This window comes from Varroa destructor, unplaced genomic scaffold (genome assembly GCF_002443255.2).
Source record: "Varroa destructor unplaced genomic scaffold, Vdes_3.0 BEIS01000001.1, whole genome shotgun sequence".
Taxonomy (NCBI): Eukaryota; Metazoa; Arthropoda; class Arachnida; order Mesostigmata; family Varroidae; genus Varroa; species Varroa destructor.
In genome coordinates, this window is record NW_019211454.1 from 10,295,899 (window position 1) to 10,322,913 (window position 27,015).

The 27,015-nt window shown below is 41.9% G+C and overlaps 1 protein-coding gene across 5 annotated transcripts in view; it reads left to right on the top strand.

Annotated features, from left to right (window-relative positions):
* Positions 1-1,502: 1,502 nt before the first annotated feature.
* Positions 1,503-27,015, top strand: part of form3 (FH2 domain-containing protein formin 3) — a 31,772-nt gene continuing 6,259 nt past the window's right edge. The window contains exons 1-19 of one of the 5 annotated variants that reach the window (XM_086977280.1): positions 1,503-2,762; positions 12,507-12,625; positions 13,230-13,295; positions 13,452-13,600; positions 14,867-14,996; positions 15,364-15,459; positions 17,405-17,710; positions 18,198-18,611; positions 20,994-21,117; positions 21,286-21,441; positions 21,820-22,079; positions 22,279-22,589; positions 22,793-22,909; positions 23,287-23,394; positions 23,570-23,681; positions 24,193-24,313; positions 24,517-25,125; positions 25,597-25,888; positions 26,419-26,485. In XM_086977280.1, the coding sequence (XP_086833406.1) occupies positions 2,690-2,762; positions 12,507-12,625; positions 13,230-13,295; positions 13,452-13,600; positions 14,867-14,996; positions 15,364-15,459; positions 17,405-17,710; positions 18,198-18,611; positions 20,994-21,117; positions 21,286-21,441; positions 21,820-22,079; positions 22,279-22,589; positions 22,793-22,909; positions 23,287-23,394; positions 23,570-23,681; positions 24,193-24,313; positions 24,517-25,125; positions 25,597-25,888; positions 26,419-26,485 (3,630 nt within the window). In that variant the 5' untranslated portion in view covers positions 1,503-2,689. The remainder of the gene's footprint in view (positions 2,763-12,506; positions 12,626-13,229; positions 13,296-13,451; positions 13,601-14,866; positions 14,997-15,363; positions 15,460-17,404; positions 17,711-18,197; positions 18,612-20,993; positions 21,118-21,285; positions 21,442-21,819; positions 22,080-22,278; positions 22,590-22,792; positions 22,910-23,286; positions 23,395-23,569; positions 23,682-24,192; positions 24,314-24,516; positions 25,126-25,596; positions 25,889-26,418; positions 26,486-27,015) is intronic. The other 4 variants (XM_086977282.1, XM_086977281.1, XM_086977283.1 and 1 more) reach the window with 4 other exon arrangements.

The window sequence follows — 27,015 nt, forward strand, 5'->3', positions numbered from 1 at the left end:
ACACATCTAATGGACAATCGACTTTGGCGGGGACGTCGTCACTATCATTTGTTACTGGAAATTGTTGTTGTTGTTGTTGATGATCTTCTGCTACTTGTCGTTCTCTGTTCGTCTTCTTTTAATGGATCTCATCTCTGTTTAAAATTGTTGTAAATCTGTTTCAAGTCACGTTCGTTCGTACCTTTTGACCTACTACGACAGGTGCTGCCGTTGCCGATGTGCACGCGTTCTGTTTACGATATTGTAAATATGTACAAATAATCGTCTTACGACACTAGCGCTCTAATGATCAGCGGGAGCCGTCAGTTGACAACAGACGAGCAAAGACATGCGGCGCGTACTTTCTTACAATTAAATGACGATCACTGTAATTTTACAAACGGATTATTGTGGTACCGTCAGTGCTGAGGGATCGTCAAGATCAGCGGACGATTATCACAGATGCTACTTGAATTGGGGTAGAGCAAGTTACGATAATTAGCGGCATTATGTTGATCGTACGATTTTTCCACTGACTGAGCTACATAGAGATTTATGGGAAGAGGAATATTTACTGCCAATACAGGCCTCGTCCGGACTAGAGTAATGAGACTGGTCGATATGCGTCTATCATTTAATGTATACACTTGTATGAGCGCAACTAACTATACGCCGCAGTATAGTCGCCGGCGTCCCTATAGTCGACGTCCACCGGTAGCCGGTACCTGTAACTTTGTCTGGATTTACGTAAATGCCGTTTTATTGCTGATTCTCGGGGGTGGTCATTGTTCATACTGGATGTGAAACGACGTTTGTGGGGAGAGCTCAGAATCCCGAAGAGGAGACAAACGTCGGGGCGTTATTTTCATTTGGCCTGCCGCCGCCGCCGCCGCCACCGCCGCCGCGGCTGCCTGTCATAGTTGCATCTGTTGTTACTGCCGCTGCAAAGATCTCGTGTAGTTCTGCTGTGTATTAAATATGAACGTCTGTTTGGTTGTGTGTCAAAATCCTCCTCATTCGTCGTGGCGTCTTTAATCGGCTCGCAGTTCGCTTGTGTATCTTTTCGCCTCTGTGTGAAGCACGGCGTCGCCCTGTCCGTGTGTTGTAGTTGCCGTTGCTGCGTATGGTGGTAGATCCGGCGAGCACCGGACAAGTGCAAACAACGCGAAACCGACTACGGCCGCAGTACGTGGGCCGCCCCAGGGTTGACGGTTGTAGAGCGAAGAGGCCGCTATAATAATCATTTTTATCGCCATGAGAACGACCCGCGCGCGCCGTGCTTACTATGATACAGCCAATGTACAAATCAAACGTATGGCATGTGCACAATACAGCACATCGTAGTACTACTATGTGTGAGCCCATACGAACATTTCTATAATATTAATCATGATACTAAGACAGGGGAAGCATAGTCTTTCTTCACATCCTGTCTCTTACCAAATATCCCCTTTCTGTTTTCTCACCCCTCTGCTTCCGTGCCATCCTATCCTGCTCCACGTACAGGGGGCAGTAATCATGCACGGCACATAAGGCGTTCGCTTACTCACTCGCAGCTTCGTTGCTCTGCGAGTAGAACACAAACCCATACAAACGGACCTTTTAGGATTCACGCTTGCCACTACAAACACATATACGGACACACTGCAAATGCGTATACAGACAGCCACTTAGATAACGACACGAGCGGTGATACACACGCTCGCTGCTTGCGGGCGAAATCCGTCGGCCGCTTCGGAAACGTGAACAAGGCGGATCGGATCGGTGGTAACAGAAGTTCGCCAAAAATATTAACGGCAGTCAGCAACGCGACAGAACTTGGATAGATACCAAACTGAAGACTGACAAAGGCCCGTCGATCGATCCCCAAAGGCGGACATAACGTAACAACAATAGCGTAGACAATGGTTGTGTACCAACTCGTGTCTAGCGACGATAAAGAATTAGAAAAAAAAGAAGAGCACAAAACGGTATAGACAGACAGAGAAACAGAAATGGCGAGGATACGGAACGAACGAAAACGGATGGACTGAAACCAATCAAAGCTTGTTAAACCTCGACCGCAGGTAGAGAGTAGACCGTCGTGCGGAGTGATATGCGCTGCGACAGCGAAGCTTTTTCTTCTAGTGTTTGTCTCTCAGGAGGTAACGATAATAATAGTTGTAATCACCACCTGAGAATCATTAGCTTGAGCTAGAGAGAGCTTACAGGCTCGGAAAAATTATTTGGATTTCGATGAACAAGGATAGTCATTCTTCGCTTTAGTGCTTGGAAATGGTGAACGACAGTCGCTATTACGTTGGTACGGTGGCGCAACAGTTCACGTGGTCGTATGAGGTGCATTGTTAGCTCACAACTTTTAAGTTGAAGAAAACGAATAGAAAAAAGCAAAAATTAATCAAGTGCTAGGCAACTTTCGCTTCGTCCTTTGCTGTCGAGGCGCTTTTTGAGGGTCGATTTCTGCCGTGCCACGATGAGATCAGCAACGTGATTGATGTTAACTCTCGACAGAGCTTTTCCGGTTGTCCACGAATGGAAGCTATAGTGGCCTTACTCACGCACACGGAGACTGTTTGATATGCTCTAGTGACGACGAAGGGATACTCGTAGCAGTGAAAAGCTTCCTCGTAAGCAGTTGCCTCACCGTATCTTATCGTGTTGATGGTAGAAGTGAAGGAGGTGGTATCCAGTTGTGCACCGAAGTGAAGTGATGGACAACCCGTCGCTTGCCGATTTACAATATATTATCAACAATGCGGATTACACACAAACTCTGGCCACTGGTTCGTTTTCATGTAATCGCTAGGCTTTACTATTAGGCGCGTGTGCTAAGTGTTCCTTATGCGATAAAACCATCACAAACATTAAAGATAAGCACATATGAAAGACATATGTATTTTTCTAGTTTGGCTACAACAGAAAGCAATTTTTGTTACACTATACGACAACATTACAGATCTCACGTCAAAGAAGCTTATTATGTTTCATGTTATTGGGTTCAGCATCGCCGTCAGGCGTTCCATCAGACTGCTGATTGACTCCCAACCATCACACACTGAGTCGATCCGAACGTGTCCGTGAGATTAGCAGGCACTGAGCTATCACGGAGACACATCGAAGAAGCTAAATTCCTGTAAACGGTGATTCTATACAAAATAACAAGATACCAAAAAACAGGCGGTTATGATTCATAATGATCACAATGGGAATAGACACATAAAGAGGCATCGCATGTATTCTCCCCATCGTGCCGTCCATTGCGGCACATCGGAGACAGAAGATGGCAGTTCCCATAGAAAAAAAAAACAAAAAAGGCATCGAAACATGATCTGAAATGGAAAAAAAAACAATAAAAAGCGAACGATGTTGTTGAGCTAGTGACCTTCGCGAATACCCAGATAAACAGTTTCAAGAAATGACTTTACTAATAATATAATATTCCATCTGTTGAGCGCCCATTGGCAATGTTTTGACCAGAACTTCAATTATTATGAAATCTATTGACATTCTGGTTGATTTTCCGCTCGAGCATATTCTACGAGTACGTGTCCTAATTTGAGGCTCGGTTTTATAGATGTCTGCATTTTCGTAGCATATCACGGGAAGCATTTGCTTGACTGACCTCTACAAATCTGAGCGTTACGAATTACAATAGATGTGATATCTTTTTGAGTAAAACAAGTACTTTGCCACGTCACCAACACCACAAAGCTTGAAATCTCATTGATCTTCCTGAAAGACTGAGGGGTCCCCGCAGATACGGACACGATTGCATATACATGCATGCACGTATAACTATAGTCGATCAGCGGGACACCAACTACCATACGCGTAACAATGGCCGTCGTCGTCGTCGTCGTCATCATTACTTTACGCTGCTGCGGTTGCTGTTGCTTTTGCTGTTCCTATTTGTAATGATCGTTGTCACCGAGAAACGGTCATTGCTTAGTTCATTGTTGACCGTTGAGGCCTTTGGGGAAGCTGCGGATGACTCGGAGTCGAGTAGCAACAGGATTAGCAGTGCTATCGAAGCGCCGACGGCTGCCAGTCTTTAGAAGCAGTGTATGAAACCAACATAACGTCGGAAAGCTTTTTGACGATTGTGTCTCGGAGTGAGCAGCATCAAGCAAACTTCACGTCGGCTATCGCCGGGCAGTGACTGAAGGTTGGACGTTTATGAATTCGTTGACCTTTACGTGACGTGTTCCGATCGTCACAACGGCTAACTAGCGTGGTTACATTAGCAGTCTGATCAAATAAATCGGCCCTTCAGATCATTCGAACGCGATATTTGATTCAACTCCACAATCCGTATCGGTACTGTAAACGAATGACGTTTTACAATTAAATAAAAATTTACGATTCATTAACGTACACATGCGTCCATCAGACGGCCATCTGTGATTGTAGTAATAGCCTGTCAGCATGTGAGCGTCACGATCTGTTGATCAAGGGTAGTCAGTTATTAAAAAATGCATTTGTTTGCGCTTTCATAATTTGGAACCGAGCTACTTTATGATGAAGTGACCACACTGGGAAAAGCAGCTAACGATAAATTCGATCAAGTCTGGAAAATAGACTGATCTGGCTTGTCTCGAACAGCATGACCATATTGCCTTGACTCACCGGGTTGCGATTACCCCGGACTGTTTTCATCCCATCATCTGTGGGGGATGTCCGCCCGTATGGTAGCAAGGTCGACGCAGAATTTTCCGCTATCGCTAGCTCCACCACCACCACCATCAGTAGTGGCTGTACGACGTGTTATTATGCCGCGTTATATACGTGGGATGTTCTTGTTGAATCGAGGTCCCAGAAACCGAACAAGACAACAATCCGCGTGGTGACTCATTTCGATTCTTTGATGTGTTCGATCAGTTAAATGAGCGTTTTTTCACGTCTAGATTAGATCATACTAGTACGTGCGAGTTAGAGAATATGTTTGCTGGAAAATAAAATAAGAAAAGGAATCTCTAGGAGAAACAAAGTGAGTCCGACGTTTTTACTACGTTTTTTTTTTTTTACTACTACACGTTTATCTTATTTCGTAAAAAGTACGTGATGTAATGCTAATCGGTATGATGTGTTCATAGTGCACTGATCAAGTCTATACATGCGAAGTAACCACTATGAAAGAGCGTTCGCTGATCATACCAAGTGGACGTGTTGTCACAGACCATCATTTTACAGAACGGTAGAATAGGTTAAATGTACTTTATACTATACAACTTCGATGGTTTGTGTACCCTGCGAAGCGACAGGGTAAATAGTAGTAACACACGCTCGTTATTATAATTTACGTTGTAAACATTACGTTGGTCCGAAGATTCGCAGCAGTCACAGTGATTTGTAAAGCGTCAGCTTGGTCGGCAGGCCATGCAAACTGCACTTTGTTTTTGTTGAATAACGCTCACTTTCGTAGCGACTATGTGTGTCGTGTTATGTATTGTCAGCGCATCGTTACTCGATTCCTTTCCCCTATAGTATAATATACATATAAAATCATAAAGCTGTACTAAACCGCTTCAGTTTAGCCGCGCTATATAAGATTCTGCCGATTCAGAAGGCTCTGTTTGAGAACAGTGCGGCACCTCTTTCAGCATCCTCTTAAGGTAATGGAAGTTTTTTTTGGCGGTCGTATTCCCTCCAAATGCCGTACCTCCTGCCACTCGTGGCCTTTTTTTGCTGACTCTTAAAAATCTCTGCCGATTGATACGACTCGTTAGCTTACGATACGCGTCGTATATTCCAGTCGCCCACTCCATGACGTGCGCCTTTAGCCTGCCGCTGTTAACTTCCTTCGTCGAATACACATCAGCAGAGCGTAACCGCTACACTGATAACACTTGCGCTTAACTCGCGTGCTATAGTACTTAGGCAGCAAACCAACCAGGCGTCTATGAAGAATTCGTATCACTTCTACGATTGGTTTTACCTCAGAACGGAGGGCTAAGATATACGCGAAGCGGGGAACGCGCAAATAACGTATTGGATCAAACAGAAGTGGGAAATCCATTCGAGAATCAGGGAGCGACTCAGACGAACAAACAGCGGAAACGAAGAGCGGCCAGAGCATCAGACCACTTACTCAAATTTGTTACATAGAGCGGCGACTGTTATGCGTGATTCACTTCATTGGAGGCCTCCACTTCATGTGGAAATCGTCTTTATCTTCTTGGGGCTTTTGCACTAGCTTCGGCCAGCGCAACAGAAGCTAGCTAGCTAGCTAGCTAGCTAGATGGGTCATTCTGATTAGAAGACACTAGAGCTAAGCTCTGCTGGCTAAGCGGGAAGTGTTACATATTGTGACAAAGGCCATTAGGCAGCCTTATTTTTATAAATCGATATTCCAGAGCTATGTTAGACGAACTGATGGGTTAGATCTATATATATATATATATATATATATATATATATATATGTTGCGTATACCGGATATACATAGAACTATACCTCATTATGTAGGGTGCGTGTTTTGCGCATATTTGTAGAACCTCAATCGTCATGAACTCATGCATCGGACCGTGAATACCAAAAACGTGATATCATACATTCACAAATCAAAAAGCATCGATTGGTTTACTCCAGTAAATTAAACTAAATAATTGCTAATGAAGAGTGGAAACAAGCTTCCACTAAAGTCTAAGAAAAAAATTTAAACTATTTTAATTCGTCAAGATCTAGGTGTCTTAGGCGTCGCATAGGTGTATTTCTATGGTATTGTCAAGGATACCTATTCATAGGGAAACTGATGGAAGAAGCTTAAATTGCGGTTTCGACAGTTGTTCCGGTATGGCAAGATATCGTTAAGCCAGTTTCAAGTTTTTCGGATACGATGATTCGACTAACGTACCTGAATTCAAAGCGGGGCGTACATACATTGCGTTTCATGTCGGTATAGAACAATACTCGGCAGCATTACTGCTAGCTCTTCTTAACGTTCAATAACAGTGGCCATATTCAGAAGACAGCCGTCAGGAACAAAATATGAATATAAACATAATGATTACTACTTAACGTCGTGTGAATTAATGGTGACACATTTATACACTAAATTGGCTGGTTTAAATGGCAATTTTTCTTTTCATAATTTTCGACTAAATGGAGCCTGTTTGCTAAGGATCCGGACGTGTTGACGTGCGTTACGGACCAGAATTCGGTAGTCATTAGAGTGTCACCATGATACATAGTACCTTATGTCTTGTGACAAACTCGTATAGAGAACAGTTGTCGCCAATTCTACCGAATCGGCCTCAGACCAGCTGTTATTATTAGAGCGCTGCAAAGAAACCTCTACTGTAACCGGTCAGTGAGAATGAGCCCGTCTCCTGCCAGAACAAATCCACCGGAATATATTCACGACAAAAGAACAGTTGCACGGTGAGTACTAGCGGCAACGTAAAAGCAGCTCAAGCGCCTGTGCAGAAATCAATAAAAGACGATACTGTGTATACATGTACATATACATGTAACGAACAAACGGATCGATTACACAGTGCGGAACCAACCTTTGATGGCTGGCGTAGTTATAATTACAAAGAGGAACTAATAGAATGCGAGAGTTCTCTCTAAGGAATACTGTGTTTATAGACAACGAATACAGACTTCGCTAAACGGTTAGAACTGAAAAGCTACAAAGGCTGTCGGACGGGGCTTATTTTAGTGTCTAGATATCATCTCTGCGATATTATTAAGTGTCATTAAAGACCATCAGGAGAAAGTTACTGGTCCGTCGTCGATTCGCCAGCGGCCGATGTTGTTGACATGACGATTGTTTGATAAAAAAAAAACGTCTGGCGAAGGGGATGGATGACAGCCGTTGCATGACCGAAAAAAGAAGCGAAGAAAATAACTCTACAGATTGAATTTGTGGTACTTGCATGTCAACAGTTTATATAGTCGATAGATGCAGTAGATAGATGATGACGAAATTCATGATAGACGAAAATTGAAGAAAGACTCGATCTAGCTGAACGAAGAGATGACACTTGCACAACAAGACTTCTATATGTAAATTCGGCTACTGACACCAGAAGATGCATTTGGTAGTGGTTTACGGGCTTTAATTATACTTGTAATAGGCCATAGAAGGGCAAAAACGAGCTTCAGCAAATCGGTGGTGTGATCTTTTTGATCATTTACAGAAAGCTTAGCTAAACTTTCCCACGTTACCTTCTACAACGGCTGTTAGGAACGTTGTACTTGGCCGCTCTGGCCTTTTACTTCTCACCCGCCACCCCCCTCCCCCCTTCCAGATACAAAAAGGGGAAAAAATTTGAAATGGGAAGCTATAAGGCCGACAGACGATTAGGTGTGCCGATTACAAAAGGCTAAGCCAATCACACCTTCAGCGGCTTTTCTTTGAATATGTTATGAAAATGTGAAAGAAAAAATCATAGATAGTATACCTTCATTAGGGCAAATCCATTTCATCGCTATTAGTGAGTATGACACAGAGTGCGCTAGCGGCAAGCGTCATTTGTATCATATTTACTTCGGCTTCACCAAAACGCTGCATTTTTCAACCTATGACTACTATAAAAAATATATAGCCCCGAAAATCACAATAAAACTCACACGATAAAATTATTCGGTTACGTAGCCCCCTGACTGATGAAACAATCCTGTGTAAAAACAAGACACCTTACTACAGTTAATGATTAGCTTGCGGAAGTCCTACGGACTTTCTTCTACCTAATTCTAGTGCTTACGCCTTAGATATTATACCATATGGAACCTGCAGCGCGTTTATGGGAAAGGTTGTTTACACGTCAACGTTACCGTTTGATACTACTACAATTGTTATTTTAGGGAATTACACGACCTATGTAAAGAATTTAGCCTATTCACCAATCCTCTATTAGATTAGAGACTTTGCCCCCATCAAAGAAGCCTAGAGAATCCGTTGTGCTGAAGGCCCATGAACAGCCCATAAATTTGAGTCAATTCGTTGCCAGTAATAATCGTAATGGCTGGATTACGATTACAGCTGTTGGTATCTCTGCTTGAAGACTTTGCTGAAGAAAATGGTAGTTCTATGAATAGTTACCAATCAATGTGTTTCATTGACACCTTTCACTATCGACTCTGATTGTCTATCGCTCATTACAGACCTGAGAACAAAAGATGCCACTCGATCCCCTTCAGGGAATCAAACTCGTACTCGATTAATCGATCATTTCTCGAACTCCATGGCCAGTCTGGCCGTGTATTTAATTGTTTGAATTGTTTAAAACGGTTGCATTGGATGTCCTTTATAAATACATAGGATACTACCTAGTTATAATAGGCTGGAATAAAATTGATCTATTAAATTATCACAGCCACCCTGTAATGATTACGCCATTAGACGAGTATTTTCCCTGTATATGAGTTCGATACCCGAAGTTCGCGTGAACATTTTTAATATGGCCGAGCGTGTCGAATGAAGTATCTTGACGTTGCTTGGCCTTGAAACAGACGCTACGCCAGACGTAAATTTAATAAGTAAGTGCCTTATGTGTCGAGAAGGACTGTAAAACAACCGCAAGCACTGCGTAGGATCGTTTGGGGGTGGAGAGATTTTGATACAGAAATAAAATGTCTTGAAATGAAACGAAGTAACGCAGATGTCTGCTTTTGTCTCGTTAAGGAATATTTGAAGTTGCAAACATAATTGGGAAACATACTTGGTGATCTAACTAAGAGTTTTATACTTGACTGGACAGCCTTTACACAGCCATGGCAGCTAGATTTGTTGACATATATGCCAAAATATGCAATCAATTTTACTTCTAACTTTGACGGGATCAAGCCATTAACTACACAGTTAGTAAGCTCATAGAGATAGGCGATGAACGATACGAAAATTGCAACACTGCTGTGCCATTGATACGCAGAGACGTTACATCGAACATTCTAATGATCTGGTCCAGTAACCCTCTAATGGCTATACACTGCGCAGGAAAAAGTAATTTGACATCCGCCTACCAAGTCAGTATCTTGTACCAAGCATTCTACCATATTAAAGCTAACGAGCTCTCGTATAGGAAGCGTCTTGGCAAAAAATACCTATTTAGGTTGATTATTAGTTATTACACGATCTGCTCACTACTCCTCGTCGTTTTTTGACCACATCAAACATCAACGGTCATAGCACACCGACCACGAAAGCTTTTGCCACTGCACGGACTGACCGACTGAAGGGCCTTTCTCAGTCCGATGTAAAGGCTGAAGATGAGCACGATATTGTTTTGTCTCTCTGTGGTAAAAACTGTTTCTATATATAATGCATTAGAATCGCGTCTATAGATGTATATAGTGTTTATGTTTAGTACGCCGGCCGCCTTATCGTTATTGCCCTTTTATGATAGCCGCCTACATATGTAGAAGACGTTAAACAGGACTGACGACCACTGCTGGAGCCCTAATAATGACGTAGATACAATATGTTGTTGTCTACTGATTAGTCGGTTAACATACTTTGCATAGTAACAGCGTTACCTCAATATTTTAAGTTTTACGTCACGTATCACTGTTAGGCATCCCATTGGACTATTGGCTCCCAGCACGAAACAAGGTCTCTGTCTATGCCCGAGTTCGAATTTGTGTGCCTCTAAAATTAGGGGACAAATACGTTATCCACAAAGCTATCATGGAGATGACATAGTAACCCAGCGCACAGCTTTCCCAAGTTATATATATAATTATATAAATCAAATTACGAAATGTTAGTTTCTCAGACGTAGTGCATGTATCATACGTATACAAATAATAGCTATCATGCTAGGACGCAACAAGTTCCTGCGTAGAAAATAACACTGTACGATTATGTGCCATGTACATAGGGCGATCAGTGGCATAGCAGAGCAGTCACTAAAGGCAGCTTCAGCCTGACAGTGCAGTTCCCAATGCGGGATTCTGCAGAAGGACAGGCCGAATGAACGGCGTCATAGGCGGCAATTCCTACCGCGATCGCCTCTGTTACCCTCAGTATTTCCACTATCATCATCAGTGCTACTGATGCTAAATCTCGAAGGGCGTTTCGTGGACGTAAACGGTAGATTTGCGGCCAAAAGGTTGGCAGGCTCAACCGCCGCTGTTGCATGACGAAACGCAGTATTATGAATTGAGGGCGGCGTACTGCACCGAACGCATGAAACAGTCGACGGCCGTGGCAGAATGCAGGAAGACAATTAAAGACAAAGCACAAACTACGAAATATTCGAAACGCAGAAATTCGTTCAGGTGTTTTTTGGTGTCTGGCGGAGGTGCGCCATTGCCGCATCATTTCGGATAAAATTTACTGTTTACATGCGTAGTAGCCAGAAGTGTGTGAGTAAACGTATCGAACATCTGTTGCTTCTGCTTCTGCTGGATAAGACTCTGAAATACCGCTAACGACCTCAAAGTTTCCTTCGATTGCGAATTGCATTGGAACTATTACCGCCGTTTATATAGTTACTAGGCCATCAGGCCTTGTTTGTAGAACGAGACCAACAAAAACAATAATATGCATATGTAAATTATTACTACAGTACTAATCGTTTCTGTAAAACGAAATTGTATAGGGTGCCTGTGGAGCATTTTGCGTCGTGCTTACGATATACTAGAATTCTATTAACAGCAAACATTTTTTTTACGTGCATATAACGCTAGAACGCTATTGAAGGATATTTTGCATTATGACAGACACTCAGCTGAATTAATACCAAGCGGTCTCGCTTTGAAACGTAGACTAGTTAGTTTCCGTCGCCCCAGGTCGATGTCATGGGCGGCATGACGATCACTGCCAAACCGCTTCTCGTTATAGAGCGTGCATATTTGTTGATAGATCTATACGTTTAAGTGAAATGACTGAATAACTTGCTTATAACGCACCAAGAGAACCTAAATTATGTACCACGCTGATCTTCGAGTATATTGGGGAAAGACACCCTTTTAGTAATGACCACCCTCGAAACATATTCGCAATGATAGCGTGCGTTCCTAACTCATGCACGCGCGTGCCCGTGCTGTTCCAGTCTATCTTTTTACGGAAGTGTTTAATAGACGTTAGCAGGGGGCACAATATTATAAGATCCTTAATAATAGAGTAGCAATTAGAGAGGCTTTTAATCTTCTTGCTACATCTATAGCTTTTTCCCTCTGGATTGTCTTCGCGATTGTCGACTAAGCTGAACATTATAAACACGTATATTTATCATTTATAGTTCTCTGTATGTACATGATGATAATTTCCTACGCATGCAATAAGTAGCAGCTTAAACAGCAATTGAAACTACGCTTTGTAACTGTATTTCGAAAAATTCCGACAAGGACGGCCTGTGATGTCCTTTATCATTTACTTCACGAAGTGCTGTATTTGGAAATTCGGAAAAAAACTGTTGATTTTTTACGTATTCGGTTCTGACGACAATCCCAAACATCCAATGTTTTCAAGCCAAAAAATTAATGAATGGATCGATCTGAGACCCCATGCACGCAAGAATCTGTGATCGCCATCTAGCATCAGCAATAATAGTGATACTGTTCTTTTTTTATTTCAGCTCTCGGCAGCAGTGAGCGGCCCAAGAGAAAACAGGTGATCCAGCTGCTGTCCGCACTTTGCGTCTACAACAAAGAAAAAGGCTACCGACGAGTACTCGAGACCCTCGACCACTTTAAGGTTCCCACATTAATATGGATCAATATGAAAACCATATGCAGCACACCAGTGCGGTTTTGTATGTCACAATAAATTTATGGATGGCGCTCGTCCTATATATTTTTTTCTATTCTTTAGCTTTTATGATAATTCTGTATTTATATATAATGAAAATAGGGAACTGCTCAGTCTCTACCGAGGTCAGCGAGAATCATACACGTATAGCGGAGGAACTTTGCAGGAACTAAATAAGTATACGCGTCGACTCATTGTTGCTAAACACAATATTCGTTCTTTGAGTCTCAGTCCATAGCTTGTTACTACCGTTACTATGCATTGCTTTTTATATGAATGTGCACATCCTAGAATTTAGAATTTAAGACTTGTCAATTTAGCCCGGTATTCATTCAGTGATGATTTACAATGGGAACGTGGGAAACCTTTCGTGCCAGTCTATTTAGTTAAACAACCTAATAGGATATAGATATACTGTTCTGTAGTCTTAGGGAGACAGGGATAACGATACTTACCAGTGTACTAGGGAGAAAAGACACGGTGGATTGTGTTATCCGGTTTAACCTGATAAACGGGTTTATAAAGTGAGTGTTTGTTGAATAAATTTCAGACTAATCAGGGCGCCCGCTACCGGCTCGCCTTTATTGTTGAGGAGCTTCGAGATTGTTCGATACAGGTGAGCAAACTTCATTTGTCCCTTAAGAGTAAAAGTACACACCCCCTGTTTAATCAACATCTGGTAGATGTCCTATAAGCCAGCGACATTTTTTTCGGGCGTAAGGATAGCAATTGAGGCAGTTTCTGATCTCGACTTCGTCTTCCCCACTTTCAGACGAGCGATGGATTCCGTTCGGAATACTCAGCAACGCTGCTGGCACTTGTTAACTGTCTTCTCGTCAGTGCACCTTCTCTCACGGAAAGGGTGGCTATCCGCAACCAGCTGCTTGGCCTACGACTCTACGACGTCTTAGAACTAATCAAGTACTGAGACGTTTTTCTTAAGCCTGACATTTAATTGGTCGAGAACGTTCCGTTCCTTCCATAGAATCGTGCTCAACAGAAAGCCATATATGAGGACTTTAAGAAGTCATACAAACGTATCCACTTTGCAGGGCTTAAGTCGACTGACTAAACCAAATTCATCTGTTTTTTTTTTTGAAAAACACAAAAACAGAATTTTTTGCCTAAGCCTATATGCGTATTGGTCCTACCAAAAACTTTTTTTATTTATATTTTATCGATTCATACAAAACTCATTAATTCACTACAGTCCCACCTGTTCAAAACAACTGTGGTGTGTGAGTGTCCCTGTGTGTGTTTAGGCTTATAGATGAGCCGGTAAAACTGGGGTAAGGTTTCATGAAAAATTGAGGTATAGCTACTGACTACAGATAGCCCTTTGGGCACCTTTGCACTCGAACGCTAACGTCGATCGTTAACCGTATCTATTGTTAGTGAGTCGTATATGACAAACAATGGTCTGAACATAGATGTAATACTAGAAAAACAAACATCGAAAAGTTGTGCAGATTCGCTAACGGTAAATATTTCGATGGCCCTCGTGCGTCCTTTAAAATTTCCTAGTGCTGGGCGTTATATGGTTTAGCTGCGCTCGACTAACGTACAAATGTATCTTTTGGATGAGATAACATTCAATATATGTTTAATGAGTAGAGAGCCTTAGATGTGTTAGAGTAAGCATGATCAGTGGTGTGTGACCTTGCAACGACTATAGAACTCTGCGATATTTGATTTTTGAACTTCTTTTGATCACATTCTATTGCACAAATATCCCATATGTGTCCGTACAGGTCTAACTTTTGGAATGACTCGGTAATCACCGTTCTGGTTCGAAACATCATTGATGCTCCTGTTGAAGTCGTAGTTGTATTTCAAAATTTCTCCCGACAACATTAGCTCGAATCAATTCGTTTCGTTCTCCTCTCATGAATAACAGATTCTGCAATCAACTAACACAAACCTAGAAGCAGGCCCACATCATTAAACAGTCTGGTCGGTGTGAAGGACTGGACGGATGCCTTTTATCACACTATTGGCAAATCCAAGATATGATGTGCTTTTGACTTTTTTTTACAATGTTTCTCAAGTAGTGATGGGCATTTGCCGCTGATTGAATAATGAAACAACATTTGAATATTGTGAGAGCAATTAATTTGTTCGATCCTCCTTCTTCTTTTTATTATTATTATTCCTTAATCGGTTTTTTTTTTTTTTTTTTTTTCGAAGACTACGACGAGAAGCCGGTCACTTTACAAACGATATGACGGTGCAGCTTGAGGCATTCGAAGCTCAAAGGTATACTGACGAGGGACAAATCAACGGACCGGATGGCGTAGACCTCAATTCACACCTGGAGGTAATAATTTTTGGACAATAAAAAGAATAGGGTAGAATTGTGCATTTTGTTATCTTGTAATGAGTTCTAGACATCTTAGAAATGCAGTCAGGCTGTGGACAACTTCTGTTGAGAAGGCAAGAGTCGGACATACAGGACGACCTTAATCAGTAACTAGCAGTCTACGAATTACTCTGATTTCGTACAAATAAAGTAGGAATAAGCGGCTGACAGCAGGAGTGTACCTGATTTAGTGAGTGTGTCATCTTGTAATTCGTATAGTTACATACTACGACATTGGTATGGTTATATACTATTACAGAACACAAGATCGTAATTCCTTATTAGATTCATTTTATTTGTTTATTTATTGCGATCAAAATTACAGGTGTTTTACGCGATACTTCGACAGGTGTCATTAACTCCACAGCAAGCACCATTTCTCGCTATTCTTCAAAATCTTCTTCGCGTCGATTATACACTGGTAAGCAAAAAAAGAAAGAACTCTTCCATACTTGAGTGTACATTCCATTTTTATACTATTTATTTGAAGATGCGAAGTTAGACTTATTTTTCGCTTAAATTTAGGCCGGCACATGTTTATTTTTTTTTTTAGGAACCTATATTTGGGCTCTCGATTCAAATATTTAGTTATATGCTTAGGTTTATTAACTGATTTTAATCAACGTAATTCAATCACCGTTGATCTCTTACAAAAATAACTGGCATTACTTATCTTGTAGCTGCGAACCAAAAGATGAATAGTTGTTATTTTTATTTACGTCATTTTTGTATTTGAAATCAGGTAAACACAATTGTGTAATATTGAGGTATTTTTTAAATCAACTACCGCGCAATTAATATTATTCCAATTAAAGGCGGGTAAATGGTTTTACCCTGTATATTTTCTTTGTCCGGGGACTACGTCGGAAGGCTTTAGAATATATCTCGTTCTTGAAGAGCAGATGACTTTGCCTTTCAGTCGTTGGGTTGTCTTTCTGTAAGAAAGTAGTAGTCTTAGTAGAATAACTGTTCCATTAGAGCTTTGTCAAGGCTAACTTGTGTGCCACGGGGGGGAAGAGGGGCCCGCCTCCCTTACTTTGATTACCTTAATTCTGCTAGCGAATGTTAGAATATTGAAACTAAGGATATTTACAAGGAAGCAATAAATCTTTTATTTTATTCGTCGGATACAGACACACTAAATCTATTCGACGCGCGAATTCATTATCTAATTCATAGTAGGCGCTGATACTTCTTTTGTCGATCCGACCACTTCGGATCGTGCTCTCTATTGGGTATACCTAAAAGTCAATTTGACCATTTAGATTTCGAGCTTCTGGCGATAATCATATCTGTTATGCCTGAACAAGTATCTCAGGGATGAGGCATTACATGCAAATATGTATTACGAAATCGGAGACTTATAGCTTAAAGATGCACCTGTCTTTGGCCAGTAAGGTTGTGTGTCACGTATGGCGCGTCGATAATAGATTATAGGCTACTGCTTACTTACGATTAATGCGCGCTACCTAGTTCCAGTCACACGTTAAATACGTACTTCTGCAGTACTTACGAAACTACGAGTACTTATGAAGAGGGCAAACCGAACACTTACGCTCCGAAGAATCGTCAAATATTGAAAGAGCTGAACCGTATTACTGTGTGGTGCTTAGATAGGTTGATGTTTATTTCTAGCCGTGTATACATACGTTGGTTAACTTATTCGTCCAGATCAGTGTTTTAATCAGTGTTTTAAAATTTGCAGGGTATTATCACAGTTACCTGGAGTCGTTTTAAGAACTATTTACCCACTTTGTACATGTAACGTGGTTATGAACACGTGAATCGCACGCCCTTTTGCTTGATAGAGCTTTGAAGACAATGCATATAAATTTGCTTGAATTTCTTCAAAATATAGATGCATCTGCCGAAGCTGACTAATGTATTAGCGGAAGTGCCTTCCGATCCTAAACAAAGTGGAGTTCCTGCCCAAGCCAATGCTGTGTCGTATCTCGTATTGTTGTACATAGACATACACAAACATCGACTGAAAACTAAGAACGCCGGTTTTTAAACACCAAAAAAATAGCAGAAATGCAGGGCAGCACATGATTGTCTTTTAGGTAAATACATGGGATTAGTTTTGAATATAATACAAAGCGAGAGATCCTCAAACGGAGGTCTAATCTGAAAAAAAAATAATTGCCACACATACGTTGCAAATTTAGTTAATTCATTAATAATTTAAACACCTCAAAATCCAGCTAGTGCGAAAGTATTTGGACTTGGCCAAAAAAACGTATACAGATTTACATATAGCCTTACACCTGTTTCGTAATAACTCCGTAATTGCTATCATCATTATGTCTTATTATTATCATTATTATTATTATTAGTGATTAATATCATCTGTCTGTTCCATGCAGCCAATTGCGGACGTGATCTGGAGTACGGCGTCCAAGTTGGTCGAGAGAGTCACTTCTATCGAGAAGCCACAGGACGCCGAACGACTTCTATTGCGATGTCGGTGCGGCGGATCCGCTGGAAGCGGGGGGGACCGTTCTTCGTTAGCATTGGGAGCATCCCCTAGAGGTTTGTCCCCACAGCCGCCGCAATCACCCGCCCCGTTACCGTCATCAACATCGCCGCTGCCGCCTAAACATACAATGGTGTCTCCTGCTTCACCAGTAGCAACGGCAGTCCCACCGCCACCCCCACCGCCGCCACTTGCGGTACGTAGCACCTCATCACACGCAACATTTTTGGTTATTTATACAGTATATTATATAGCCTATTTCGATGAACGCTAAGTATCAGACAGCTAGTATGGCCTCCTCAACACAAAGAGCGCGTATTTGACCGTACTACACGCGAATATTGTGGCCCAACTTTTGTATGTCTTCATTTCACAGTCACAGAACTATAGAGCCAACATATCAAGCGGTAAAGCAATACACGAATGTCTCGTAGATGCTGAGTTGAAATATGTAAGCAAAACATGCGAGGGGTTTATGAACAAAGAACAAACAGTTAAATGAAGAAAATGAATCGGCTACTATGCTTGAAGGTCTTATCGACTTACTATAACTTTCTGTATTTGCGCAAATTGTGCGGCACCCACTAATTATATGCGTTTCCTAAGGATGTTTAATGTGTCGGATGGGCCAAAGCTTGAGGAGTAGTTACCGAAGCCAGAGAAGGATCAGCAACCCATTTTAGTGGTTTCAGGTGGGTCTGAATAGCGGACCAGCACCGCCGCCTCCACCGCCACCGCCGTTGGCGAACAGTCCTATTGCCCGTCCCGGAACTGCCACCGTCCTCGGTGCTGGAGGTGTCCGGATGCCAAACGCTGCAGCAGTTGCTCCGGCGCAACTTTTACCCCAGCAATGGACGCCGAAACCTCGAAGCAAAATGAAAACGCTCAACTGGTGCAAAATTCCGGCGGGGCGCGTGCTCGCTGGCGGAAGCGGTGGCGACAACTTATGGGCCCGTGTGGCGGCATCACATAATGGTACCAATGAATCCCTATTAGACTTTGAAGGAATGGAAGAACTCTTCTGTCAGCAACAATCACAACCGTCCACGCCACAAATGCAGAGGAGGCAACGCACCAGCCAGCGAAAAGCACAAGAGGTCAGTCAGCGTCGTCAGTCTGTTAGACTAATTAATAATGGAGCCATCGTCCTTCTAGAATATGTACAGTAAACAATTTTGGTTATTTATACAGTATATTATATAGCCTATTTCGATGAACGCTAAGTATCAGACAGCTAGTATTCGGAAAAAAGCGGGTGGAAATCAATATCGCTAGCTTATGAACTGCATCGAGATGATGTTAGGTATTTACGTGTATTTTTTTTCTACGTATTGACGGAGACAACTTCGAGAGATGAGCTATAATACTATAGTGAAGGATGAACTATAATTCATTTCGATCCCGGCTTTTACTTTGGACCAAGGCCGCAACAGTATACTCACATACTTACTATGACTATTAATTTGTTAGGCCCTCAATCAATCATAGTCACAATACAAATAATCTAACGGATTAGAATCTACGTTAGATACGTAGATAGATCTACGATAGAGCGCTGTAGTCATAATGCTATACTGTAGGTCTATTCACTTTCACCCGGCAAACCGTGTACTATTTTCGCGCATGACGGAAAGCGTCATCTTCTTTCCGAAAAAGCGATGGCCTACTAGTCGGCATAGCAACCATCTGCGGTTTCATTACAATTTTTGAAACTCCCAATTACGCCTTTTTTGTTACGGGTATGTTTTTATGGGTGGGGCGGGTATGTGGGGGTCCATGGTGGGCTCAAACGTAAATAATCTCATTTCAGTGACGATGACCGGACACTTTTTAATTGAAAGTGAATTTTCGGTTGTCTCGGCTATCAATTTTTGTATTCACATTGAATATGTTTTCATCTAATCAAGGACCGCCTGCTGCTCCGGAAATTGCATCTGCCCCTTTGGCAGCTGTATGCACCGTAGAATACGGTAACCTGCTGATTTCGAGTAACTAAGAACGTCTATGATCCCGATTGGGGTTCATTCAACGCGAAGACATTAGGAAACGATGGGCTTCGCTCAAACTGAAGACGAACTCTCATCCCCCGCCATATTCAGTTTGATTCGAAAGTATTAGCTTTATCCGAGTATTAAGAACAGTGGATGGTAAACAAACAGCCCTCCACATCACTTTCCAATTTATCTTGTGCATTTATTCATTTCACATAGTTTATGTAAAGTAGTAGGGGCTGAAAATGATAAATATACAACATCTGTTATGAGTTATGATTCAGTTAATTTAGGAAAACGTTTAACTACATATTAAGATTCACAGGTAGGTTAGCTGATTTAGTTGGACTGCACTGAGCGGAAAGATACCTAGGACATATAGCTCTCATTGGGTTTGTGGTATCCTTGCGCTTCGCAAAGAGGATTATGGAACCCGTGCACTGTGAATCGTTTTGATTTTTCTTCTTTTTTTTACTTCTGTTTACTTGTTTCCAGTTGTTAAAATAATAGAGGATCTACATTGGCCAATTTTAATTTTTTGTCGAGAGTTGATCGATTTTTCTTGCTCTTTGATAAATATCGGGTGTCGATCGATAGATACATTAAGCGGCTACGTGCAGATTTGGTCTGCCATACACATATATATATATGGCTTTATATATAAATGGCTTCATATATATGGGAATATTGAGTTTTCCCTGACCAAATTTAGTAAATCCTAGCTTTTATTGAAATTTTATCCGTGGCAGACGACACAATTCTCCTACTAAATATCTTGACTGCTATCTTATCCGTTGTGACCGTGTGCTTCAACGCGGTCAGCAGAGGTTTCCCAGCAAGTGTCAAGCCGAGTTACGTAAAAGAATTGACAGTTTTTAGGGGTTATCCTGTTCAGATAACGCAAATCACTGTTGATAAATTTTTATCCTCTTCTGAATATCATAGCCCTTGTGTTGATCTCATATTAATGAGATCAACACAAGGGCTATGAACGCCCAGCTCGACAGCGTAGTCATTTTCATTCATCATCAATGTTTGTTGCAGGGGCAACCTACTTATGCTGTATATGGCAAAGTCGTCCACGTATAGGTTCACTCTTTACGAGAGAGTGTTTTGCTTGATGCCAAAAGGAAACTCGTTGATGGAAAACATGAAGGAAATATGGAACTGAGGTTATCGCTTTGTGCGAATCCAGTTGACTGTTTGACTTTATTCCTCTTTGCGATGTATCATCATCAACTTTGCAGGATATCCTTCAGTATACATGGCACCTCTGAAGACACCCTCAGTTATGCTAGGTTTCCCTATACGATGGTTCTCAAACTCGAGTCGACTTAACTTGTCTGTCCGGCTTGTTTATGTACTCCCATTCACTGTGTATTTAATGTGTACGTGATTTCAATATAATAATAGAACTTCCAGGTAGATAGATATGTATGTAAAACGCACTAACATCACCGATAACGGTGACTTCATGCCAATTTACAGGTGACTCTTCTAGAAGGAAAACGCTCATTAAACATTTCGATATTCCTTAAACAATTCCGCTTTCCCACAGTTCAGCAGGAGAGTATTGCTTCGATGATCCGAAAGGGAATGCATCAGGAAATCGGTACGAGATACAATGTTAAAGTTTTGTTATGAATAAGGAATGAATGTGAGCCGCCGATTTCATATAGTGGAATTCGGTAATGGGTACAGCAATGAATATTCAGTACCTCATATTCTTTTGTGAAGGGACAGAACATTCACATTCAGCCATCGACTTCCTATATTTCAGGTGCGGAACGCCTTCGGGGCCTATTGAAGATCCTTCCGGAACCTGAGGAGATTGAGTTGTTGAATAACTTTGATGGGGACATAGCTAAACTCGGACCGGCAGAGCAGTTTCTTCTTCAACTGATCCACATACCCGATTATAAGCTACGCATTGAGTGTGAGGCCCCTGATCGCTTCATCTTTCCTAAAATGTCATGACTGGAGTACGGGAAACATATCCCGTAAACCGGATCTAGACATGTGCGCAACATGCACACAATGCAGTCTTCTGCTAAAACGGCTGGCACACAATTAGCCCTAGTGCTACGTTATGTGCTGGTCCAGTGCGTGATACAATATTGTATTCTTGAGAACAAAACATATCATGTGAGACATCTCGGTTAAGTGGGTGATACATGTAGGTTTATGGAAAGTGGAGAACTAGCACAGTTCTCTCCGTGCATGAGGTTATTGATTTAACGATAGTAGTAACGATTGTCATCACTGTCGTCACCAAAAGCAGGTACTAGACACTTTTTGCGTTTTATTTCTTTAGGCCAATTGTTGAAGGAGGAGTTCACAGCGACGATCGGCCTGCTCGAGCCCTGCATCAAATCGATTCGTTGTGCGGCGCACGAGATCGAGGATGCCACAAAATTACATGAAATCCTCTATATGATTTTAGTAGCGGGTAACTTTTTGAATTCGGGTGGGTACGCGGGAAACGCCGCTGGGTTCCGCATGATGTCGTTACTGAAAGTCACCGATATGCGCGCAAATCGTCCCGGCATGAATCTCATTCATTATGTTGCTATGGTAAGCAGATATAGTATGTAAACAACATACCTACTTACATTTGACAAATACTTCGGATAAAGCCAAACTGCATATGAAGGTTATGCGAAACGCTGTACTGCTCACACGCAACTTCAACAGACTACTCGAAATATCCTGAGAATAAAGAGCGCATCAGAGGCTGAGGTTTGTTAACTTGTACTACTATCCTCAATCACAGGAAGCGGAACGTAAACAGCTTCTCGATTTCGGGAATCAACTGACATCTCTCGAAGAAGCTGCTCGACTGTCGATCGACACTTTGAAGAGTGATGCTGACACCCTAAGTACCCGTGTCGCGAATGTATCAAATATGGTAGCTTCTGCGCATACGTCAGACCTCCAAGGTCAGATGAATGATTTTCTCTTGTCCGCCCAACAACGAATTGAAGATACGAAACAACAAATCGAATGGTTGGAGCAGGTTCGAACTAAACTGGGGACCTTTCTCTGTGAGGATCTCGATTCTTTCAAGCTGGAAGAATGTTTCAAGTAGGTGGACCATTGAAAAAGTGTTTCTAGAGGAGAGCGTTGACGTGTTCCCATTTTGATCTATCTATAATTCACTATCTACAATGTTTGAATCCGGGTTGTCTTGGCCAAAAAAAAATGCTATGGACCCAATGGGAGCAGATAACTGAACCATGGTAACATCACAGACGTAAATCCATCTATGCAATTGCTTTGTTCTTCAGAGTCTTTTGGAATTTCTGCACGAAGTTTCGGAAAGCCGTCGAAGAAAACGAAAAACGTGCGGAACAGGAACGGAAAGCTGAGGCACGCAGGAGACTTCGAGAAGACCAAGCAAAACGGTAAATTTCGTATAAACGGTCCAGTATAATTAATTTGGATGCTTGTAATTTAGCGTTAAATTAATTTCCATTAAAATTTCTAATCACCCAAATTTGCATCCAGTTGGTCCTAGTACGTAACCGTTACTAATTTTGATTGGACATTGGATTTTTGCCTTAAAATGTTTTTTTTTTTTATTATTTCGATTTACCAATCAATTGCTCACTTTAGATTGCTCAGTCGAGGCTATACCTAGACGTATCATCCGCGAATGTAATGAAAACAGTATCGATTTTAGATGCTAAAATGAATATCTGTACAGATATACATTGTATAGTATAGAGATCAATTGGGTATAATAGTAAATGAATCCTGGAAAATGCGCGTCTTTATGTAGGCTTAGCGTCGAGTTTTCGGGGAGTGAATCGGACGTTATGGATATGCTCCTTGGAGATATTAAATCTGGATTCCCACAACTCTTTAGCAAACTTCGCAGAAACCGCAGGTACGGAATTGCCGAGCGCAGTCAATTTTTCTGAATATAACTGAGTTAGTAGTAGTCGCCGTGGCCCCTGAATACAACTTACTGAAAACGTTACGACAGTGTCAATAATTAATTACTAAATATCGTTATCAACATTAAAAAGTAATTTTTTTAAAATATTCGTCTTTATTCGCAGAAGTGACAATAACTCCGAGGACGATTCCGTATCGCTTGGGCTGGCCAATTCCCCACGCCTTATGAGGAGATCCCATTTTGGCTCATCTCTTGCGTCCATGGCTGACAATGAGGTAGGTAGGGTTGGGCACGACGACAGCATATAAGCTCCTATAAGTTGTTATTCAAACGAGTCAGCTAATGGGAAAAGCCTCCAGAATGGTGCCTTTCTTTTCCTGTTTCAGACGGATTAATATCTCATTTGCAATCGTTGCCAGATTTCATGTTGAAGATTGTTCATATAGTACATAGTACTGTTCACTTTTTGGATTGGTAATGGAGACATCGTTGGATTCGTGTTCTGCTATCCAACGTGCGTCCAATCTGCGATGTTCGTTATTTCTTTTTAAACCAGACATCTGCTAGAACTTCTACCGATGAAGATGTTGAAGGGAAATGCAAGATGTTCTAGTGCAAAATATCTGATAACTAAGTGTACCGAATTAGTCATTATTGAACTAGTTAAACCGTTGAATTCTGTGGGTACATACTGGAAAGCTTCTAAGCAACTCGCAACCTATATCTTATATTATTTTCAATATAAAAGCCCGGTAATTAATATGAAAAATTTCTGCTGCGTCACAGAGTCCCGATGTCACTCCAACAGGTTCCCTACGAAAACGCCGGAACCGTTCATCCTCGGAGTTTGACGATAATGCAGATCTTCTAGATTATCTTAAGCAGGCAGAGCAAGCTCAGCAACAAGGTATGAATAGCAGGGTGCTCCCGAGATCATTTGAGGTACGCCAATCTTGACCAAACAATATTCATTTTTTCTCGTTCGTTTCAAAAATCCAAACACGTAACGTTTCATATAGTAATTAGCGCCTAATTTTACCTGCGAGTAGTCTGTCTAACTGGGTTTTTGTCACAGTTCCTTTACATAGCCATACTTGTATCATATCTCAGCAGGCTGGCATCGACGATCGTCCCGGCGCCTGAAAACCGAAAACTCGGAGAATCCGAACCTTGAGACGTTGCACGAGCGACCAAAGCATCTCGATGAGCTTCATCAACAAAAGCAACAGTTGGTGCACAAGAAGTCGAAGTCACCGGAACCCCAGCCACCAACGCCGACTGGCGTTCGGGGGAGCACTTCTGCTCAGACCAAACATGAAGCAATTAGCAATAGTCATGGAACGCCATCTGGAAGTGCCACTGCCGTTGCTGCTAATATCAGCGGGTTACCGGAAGTCCACACGGAACGACGAGCATCCCTAACGAATGTCGTCCGCCCAATGGTACCACAGCAACAGCAGCAATCGCCATTGCCGTCTCAACAGCAACAAATGACGCCAGTCGGAACCTCCGCTCTCGTCGGCGTAGTCCCCGATTGTGCGATGCCGGCTGTGTATTCGACGTCGAGGCCAATGTCAACGCTGAGGTCATCGCAGGTCGAGGACACCGACACGTCAACCGGTGGGGAAAGTCCCGTTTTAATGCGTCGCAAAACTTACCACAGTCTAAAAGAGCCAACTGGAAGTAACAAGACAAGACACTCAACGCCTGTCAGGAGCGGTGGGAACTTCTTTTGTTCCGTTCGGTGGAATTGATTTAACGACATTTATTTGACTCTTGATATGCAAACATTAATCAAAATTTAGATATGAACGCTGCTCGTAACAGCCATACGAATTGGGACACGTTCCGTGCCAGGGATGGGGTGGGCTACCTCGAGTCCCCATTTTGATAATAACATCCGCTTTTTGACTAATAACATGAATAGTGTTAGAAATTTTAGAAGGGAGTAGTGCCGCGTATGCAACGTCAGCAGCTATTCAGAAGTGTGCAAACTGTCTTGCAACCTGTATAATAAAACGCACTTCTTTTACTTGTACAACTAGAACTTTAAGTTCAATATTGTGCAGATCTACGATGGCGGCACTGTAAGGCCGTTATTAGGCCTTATATATATTCAATGCTAAAGGTTGTTTAACTAAATATCAGTTTATTTCGTCCAATCGCAACGCATGTTCTTCCTCATTCTAGCTACAGATGAATTAGCTATCGGAAGCCCAGGAGGAAACATGGGACAGTCCCATAGCCTTCGATCTGGTCGATCATCAATTAACGGAACATCAGATGAACGCCGTTCCCTCCGCCAGCTGCGTGCAAAACATGAGGGAAACGGTAGCCGGCGAAGTAAAAAAGAAGATCAGCCACACAAAGACAGTGATAGTCCAACAATCAGATCTGTAATTTCATCACCAATCGGAGTTAACTCAGGCGTTAATAAGAACGATGAGGAAGACGACTTCGACTCAGAGAGCTCCTTTGATAGGTTAGATATCACCATAGATAATACGACTGTTATCGTTATTAGCTAGCTTGAAGCGCTGGTTAACGACTCATTTACTAATGACTGATCATTGAACAATAACGGATGCTCAATACATGAGAAGCGCATTCATTGTGAAAGTAAAATATTTCTACAATATTAATTACATACTGCTTACCATTTTATACGATCATTACATTACGAACTTTGATAGAAGGCAAAAACGGGTTCCAAAGAAACTCGCCCTAAATGTTCAGCAGAAAGGGGACAGTCGAACTAATCAATCGCACTCTCTGCACTATTCCGATATTTTCCTTCTTACATAAATATACTATGAAATATTATTACAATGTTTGCTACTAGATTGTATCAACTACTAGATTGTTACAACTTGGAAAAATACTGCAATATAAAATAATGTACGGTTTCTATAGCCTTTTAATTGTATTTTGGGTGTTGCACTTGTCGAAGCAAAAAGAAACAAGGTATTTTTATTGAGGTGTGCAATAATAGTAGACTGCGGCTTGATGCAGGTTCTCGCCCGTTCGCAAGACTACACGAAGGACCTCGGCTCGGTCACTGATGGCATTGCCTTCAAAGGTGAGTTAACTTGCGCGTTGCAGCCAGCTCCATGAGTAGTTCTGAACGTTAATTTTTGCCGCTTTTTTTTAACGATAAATGTGTTTTTACCGTTACATTAATCTCGGTAGCCAAAAAAAAAGAGCATATATAAGGCAGTGCTGTTTCGCGTAAATAGACTTTTGTTACACGGCCCTTTTGGATGTACCAGTGACCTCCTATGTACCAGTAAATCCTGCTTCCACGTGCCCTCGACGTCATCGAGCAGGCTTGCAAAAGCTGGGCATTTCATCAGCTCCTTTCTGAGCCCAAATCAAGGGTTTCTGGTTGGCTATTTGTAAGGCGTACTAAAACAGGTAGGGTCTCTTCGTCACATTCTCGAACCACGCGATCCTTTTTCTATGAAACTCTTCAACGAACCCCCGCCCACCGCCTTAGTCCTAGTGCAAATGACGGTCCATTGCAGGTATATTTCAGCATTTGTTTCGGGATAATTAATGGCGTTGTCCTTTGTCTCTTCATTCTGTTCCTTCTTTATTAGACAAAAAAAG